This window comes from Leopardus geoffroyi, chromosome D1, assembly GCF_018350155.1.
Source record: "Leopardus geoffroyi isolate Oge1 chromosome D1, O.geoffroyi_Oge1_pat1.0, whole genome shotgun sequence".
Lineage (NCBI taxonomy): Eukaryota > Metazoa > Chordata > Mammalia > Carnivora > Felidae > Leopardus > Leopardus geoffroyi.
In genome coordinates this window covers 40469521-40474303 of record NC_059329.1, presented here as the reverse complement: position 1 = coordinate 40474303, position 4783 = coordinate 40469521, and the positions used below count along the sequence as shown (strand labels likewise).

Sequence of the window (4783 nt, the reverse complement as noted above, 5' to 3'; positions counted from 1 at the left end):
AACAAGTTGGGGAGGGGCAGAGAGGGAGAGAGAATCCCAAGCAGCTGAGAATCCGCGCTTGTCAGCGAGCCCAACACGGGGCTCTGATCTCATGAACTGTGAGCTGAAACAAACGCTTAACCGACTGAGCCTCTCAAGTGTCCTGGAAGTCAATGGGCTTTAAACTATAGTTCATTCGTGTACCTAGAGCTTCCCTTGTTTACCTCCTCAGAAGAAACCAGGAGCCAGGACAGCTACTTCAGTTTTATTAATCTCATTCGGTAAATACATAGAATTTTCAGTAGCTTTTATAGTGGAAGATTGCTGAGGAAACCGCATGCCTCACTTCTTGCTGGCCTTTGCCGCTGACTTGGTGACCTTGCCAGCAGATGACTTCTTATCCACAGCCTTAATAACTCCCACAGCCACTGTTTGTCTCATGTCCCGCACGGCAAAACGGCCTGGAAGAGGGATGAAGAATGAGGTTTCTGGAAAGTGATATGTAAGGAAATGCTCTTTAGTCTGTACCCTGCCCACAGGAGATAAAAGCTTTCTTCCTAAGACTCCGTAGCAATCCCTGGCTCACCTAGAGGTGGGTACTCTGAGAAGGTCTCCACGCACATAGCCTTGCTGGGGACCATCTGAACAATGGCTGCGTCACCCGACTTCAGAGCCTTGGGGTTGTCCTCGAGCTTCTTGCCTGAGCGCCGGTCAATCTTTTCCTTCAGTTCGGCAAACTTGCAGGAGACATGAACTGTATGACAGTCCAGCACTGGGGTATAGCCAGCATGGATCTGCCCGGGGTGATTCAAGATAATCACCTGGCACGAGCAGGACAGAATTTGTAAGAAACATGCATGGCACGTGATCTGGGGCCACATCTTCATGAACCTGGGGCCTAAGAAACCAGAGCTGATCCGTAAGGTAAGAAGTATTCCCACCAATGCCAGTGCCCTTAAGGTTCTTGGCGTCCTGGGCACTCACCTGTGCCACAAAGCTGGCAGCCTCCATGGGGGGGTCATTTTTGCTGTCTCCAGCCACATATCCACGGCGTATGTCCTTCACGGACACATTCTTCACGTTGAAGCCCACGTTGTCACCGGGCAGGGCCTCAGACAGGGCCTCATGATGCATCTCCACAGACTTGACCTCTGTGGTGAGGTTTGTGGGGGCAAAGGTGACCACCATCCCAGGTTTCAGGAAGCCGGTCTCTACACGGCCCACAGGCACAGTGCCAATGCCTATCCAAGGGAAGGGAAATCAGAGCTGTCCCACACACCTCTCCCTGCCTTGAACAGGCTTCTTGGGGGGTCCCTTGGTTCTGCATTCGAGGACAAAGGGCCACCTGTGGAACTAGAATGACACACTGCACGGATCATGAGCTATTTAAACTGCCTATGGCATTAGCTGGAAAGGCTGGGTGCCTTTGCACGTTGTCCTAGCTCAGAAGCTGTGGATTAAGTCAGGATTTGAACCCTGGCAGTCAGACACCAGAGCTCATTCCTAACTTCCGAATTGCAGAGTGAAAGGTCTCCTCTCGGCCCCACCCAGCCCCTTCACCTCCAATCTTGTACACGTCTTGCAGAGGGAGCCTCAGGGGCTTGTTGACTGGGCGAGTGGGCGGGAGGATGGCATCCAGAGCTTCCAGCAGAGTCACCCCGGTGGCATTTCCTTCCTTCCGTTCCACCTTCCAGCCCTTGAACCAGGGCATCTGCCGAGAGGTAGAGCGCACGTGAGTCTGGGGCACAGGCCCTGGAGCGCCCCCTCCAGGACCGACTGCACCTTGCCCCATCTCTCCCCCCCACCACCCCGCCAACCCCGCACTCACGTTGCCGCTGGGCTCCAGCATGTTGTCGCCGTGCCAGCCGGAGATGGGCACGAAGGCCACGGTGGCCGGGTTGTAGCCGATCTTCTTGATGTAGGCGCTCACTTCCTTGGTGATCTCCTGGAAGCGTGTGGCGCTGTAGGCGGGCTCGGTGGAGTCCATCTTGTTCACTGCCACGATGAGCTGCTTCACGCCCAGCGTGTAGGCCAGCAGCGCGTGCTCGCGGGTCTGCCCGTTCTTGGAGATGCCAGCTTCAAACTCGCCCACGCCGCCCGCCACGATGAGCACGGCGCAGTCGGCCTGCAGGCGGGACAAGGGGCTGGGTAAGGGGGCCTCAGACGGGCCGGGAAGCCGGCTGGCGCTCGGCAGGCCCAGATCCCTTTGTAAAGCTGAGGGGCGTGCCCCAGAAACTTACAAAAAAAGGCCCCACAGGGATTCATGGACTTTCCTGCACCACCCCAGGTCCTGCCTCCCAGTGAAACTCTCATCTACTCCCACAAATGAGATTTAGTTCCTCCTTCCAGGAGCCCAAGGAGGCGCCTGAGGGCGTACTACTTTACCTGGGATGTGCCAGTTATCATGTTCTTGATGAAGTCCCTGTGGCCTGGGGCATCGATGATGGTGATGTAGAACTTGTTAGTCTCAAACTTCCACAGGGAGATGTCGATGGTGATGCCGCGCTCTCTCTCCGCCTTCAGCTTGTCCAGCACCCAAGCATATTTGAAGGAGCCCTTGCCCATCTGGGGAAGGGGAGGGGAGGATAGTGCATTGATGGTGAGCAGAACAGTTTATTACAGCCAACTTCAGGGCACCTTAGACCGCGGAGTGCACCCTGCTTTCTGCACTCTGCAACCCAGACGCCCCCACCCCCGCCGCGAAGGGGGACAGCCACTCCTACACACAATAGACACCTTACCTCAGCTGCCTCCTTCTCGAACTTCTCGATGGTTCTCTTATCGATACCCCCACACTTGTAGATGAGGTGCCCGGTAGTGGTGGACTTGCCAGAGTCCACGTGGCCGATGACAACAATATTGACATGGGTCTTCTCTTTGCCCATGGTGCGGCTTCACTACTCACTACTGGACAGACAGTGGGAGTGGGTGAGGCCAAGGTATTCCGAGCCTGCCTGCTTCCTTTATTTCCTTCCATTCTGCTTGGGTCCAACACCCCTTTCCACGTCAGTGCCTAGTCCAGAGTTTAAAACATGGCAGGCATAAACTGCAAAGTAAAACTAACCTACCCAGGCTCACATGCTGGGACTAGTCTCAGGGCCCTGGTGGTAACTTCCAAGAAGTCCTAGCTCATCCTTCCTCCTCAGTGAGCCTTCCCCAAATGGCCAGGGCTCAACCAACCCCTCCTCCCCAACTCCCTCTTCCATCTGATTCACTTCTAACATAAAAGACCCCGACGCTCTGTAGTTTGCTTGGTCCTTACAAGAACTCACCTCTAAAGAAAAAGAAGCAAACTAGATCCAAAGACCAGCAAGAGCTACAGCAGCTGTGACGATACCCAACGTCTTGCCTCTTGCTTTTATAAAGCTAGCACTGGACCCTCCTCCTTCTGGTTCCCACCAAATCCAAAACCAGAGCCAAGTGTTTAAAAAACGCCACTCCCTAAACCCAGTCCCAATTTAGAAGACTCCTATCTTGATTGATTGGATTTTTGGATGAAGAGAGGGTAGACCAGGCCCACTAATCCTTTTCTAAGAAGGATTACTGGGCGTGGGGAGTGGGAGAAGGGAAAGACTGGATAAGATATAGAATACATGTGCACATTACCGGACTTTGTGCAGATGTTCCCTCAAGACTAAGGTACGGAGTGGTTGTGGCTCTTCATCCATTTAGCATTTACTGAATACAGCACCCAACACCATATGGGAGGATAAAGATGCCCAAATTAGGAAACAGTCAAGACCTCTCTTCTGAGAAGCTCTCAGGCCCCTGGAGATGTGGCAGTCGCTTCTGGGTCTCCTCCAAGTCAGCCATCTAAGATCTCTTAAAGAGACTGCTGCTTGGACTGAATGGGGACTGGCTGTAGCTGTTTGGAGCCTTCTCTGAGGCCAAGTATGTCCTCATCCTTCCCCTAGAAAGTCCTTGGCAGAGCTCAGTCATGCACAGTAAGCGCTCACTCCTTCCCCCAGCTCCTACTTGGGCCCAGGAGAACAGGAAGCCTTTGAGGAGTCTGCCCTTCCAGGGGTCCTGGTCCCACAAGGGCCACGTCCCTGAGCACTGCCTGCTTCGCTCATTTTTTAAGTCATTATTTTCCACCTTTACTCCTAAAGAACCAAGAAACTAAAATGTCAGAGAAGTGAGGTCCTTAGGAAACATCAAATTCCTCCCTTTCCCCGTTTTGCAGAATTATCTGAGGTCTCAGGTGATAAAATACTTCTCTAAAAGGTTCAGCAAGTCCTTGTTCCCCACTATCAGTATATTTTCCTCACCCAGTCACCTTCTAGGAGGAACGAGGCAGACCTATTGAGCCCATTTATCCATTCCACTTACACCTAGGAGTAACCACTGCTTGTCTCTGCCCAGGGAACGATAGATGCAACTAGGAGTAATACAGCCCGTCTTTGAGGGGTTCACACTCCGGTAAGGGAGAGAGACCACAAGAAACATTTCGATGTGAGGATACAGAACTAGGAACGCTATCAGTGGGGCTGGTTCAGGAGAGCCTCAGGCGTGTGGGGAGGTGAGGACTGCTTCATAGAGAAGCTTCATGGGGTCTTAGACAGTGAGCATGTCAGGGTCCACAGGTGATGGGGGGCAGGGGCTTGCCAGGCAGAGGAATCAGCTGAGCACAGTCCTATACTCCAACTTGCTGAGAGGTCAGGGAATGGATTAGAGAAAATGGTGGCTAAAGGGATGAAGAGGAAAGATCATTATGCATTAACTCCTCAGCATTTAATTTTCCCCAACTGTAAATCTAATTATGTAATCCCCCGCTTAAATCTCTTGATTACTCTTTATTGCCCTC

General features: G+C 52.8%; 1 protein-coding gene across 1 annotated transcript; it reads right to left on the bottom strand.

Annotated features, from left to right (window-relative positions):
* Nucleotides 1–228: 228 nt before the first annotated feature.
* Nucleotides 229–2864, bottom strand: LOC123602401 (elongation factor 1-alpha, oocyte form-like). The gene is made up of 7 exons (XM_045486898.1): nucleotides 2721–2864; nucleotides 2365–2544; nucleotides 1808–2104; nucleotides 1540–1690; nucleotides 964–1220; nucleotides 566–800; nucleotides 229–440 (listed from the first exon to the last, which is right to left on the bottom strand). The coding sequence occupies exons 1-7, from the start codon at nucleotides 2862–2864 to the stop codon at nucleotides 322–324; spliced, it is 1383 nt and encodes a 460-aa protein (XP_045342854.1). The 3' UTR covers nucleotides 229–321.
* Nucleotides 2865–4783: the final 1919 nt, after the last annotated feature.

Coding starts and splice junctions, on each gene's coding strand:
- LOC123602401 (XM_045486898.1), bottom strand. CDS start 2,864: ATGGGCAAAGAGAAGACCCATGTCAATATTGTTGTCATCGGCCACGTG. Junction 1,691..1,807: donor TGCTGGAGCCCAGCGGCAAC/GTGAGTGCGGGG, acceptor ACCTCTCGGCAG/ATGCCCTGGTTCAAGGGCTG. Junction 1,221..1,539: donor AGACGTGTACAAGATTGGAG/GTGAAGGGGCTG, acceptor TCCCTTGGATAG/GCATTGGCACTGTGCCTGTG.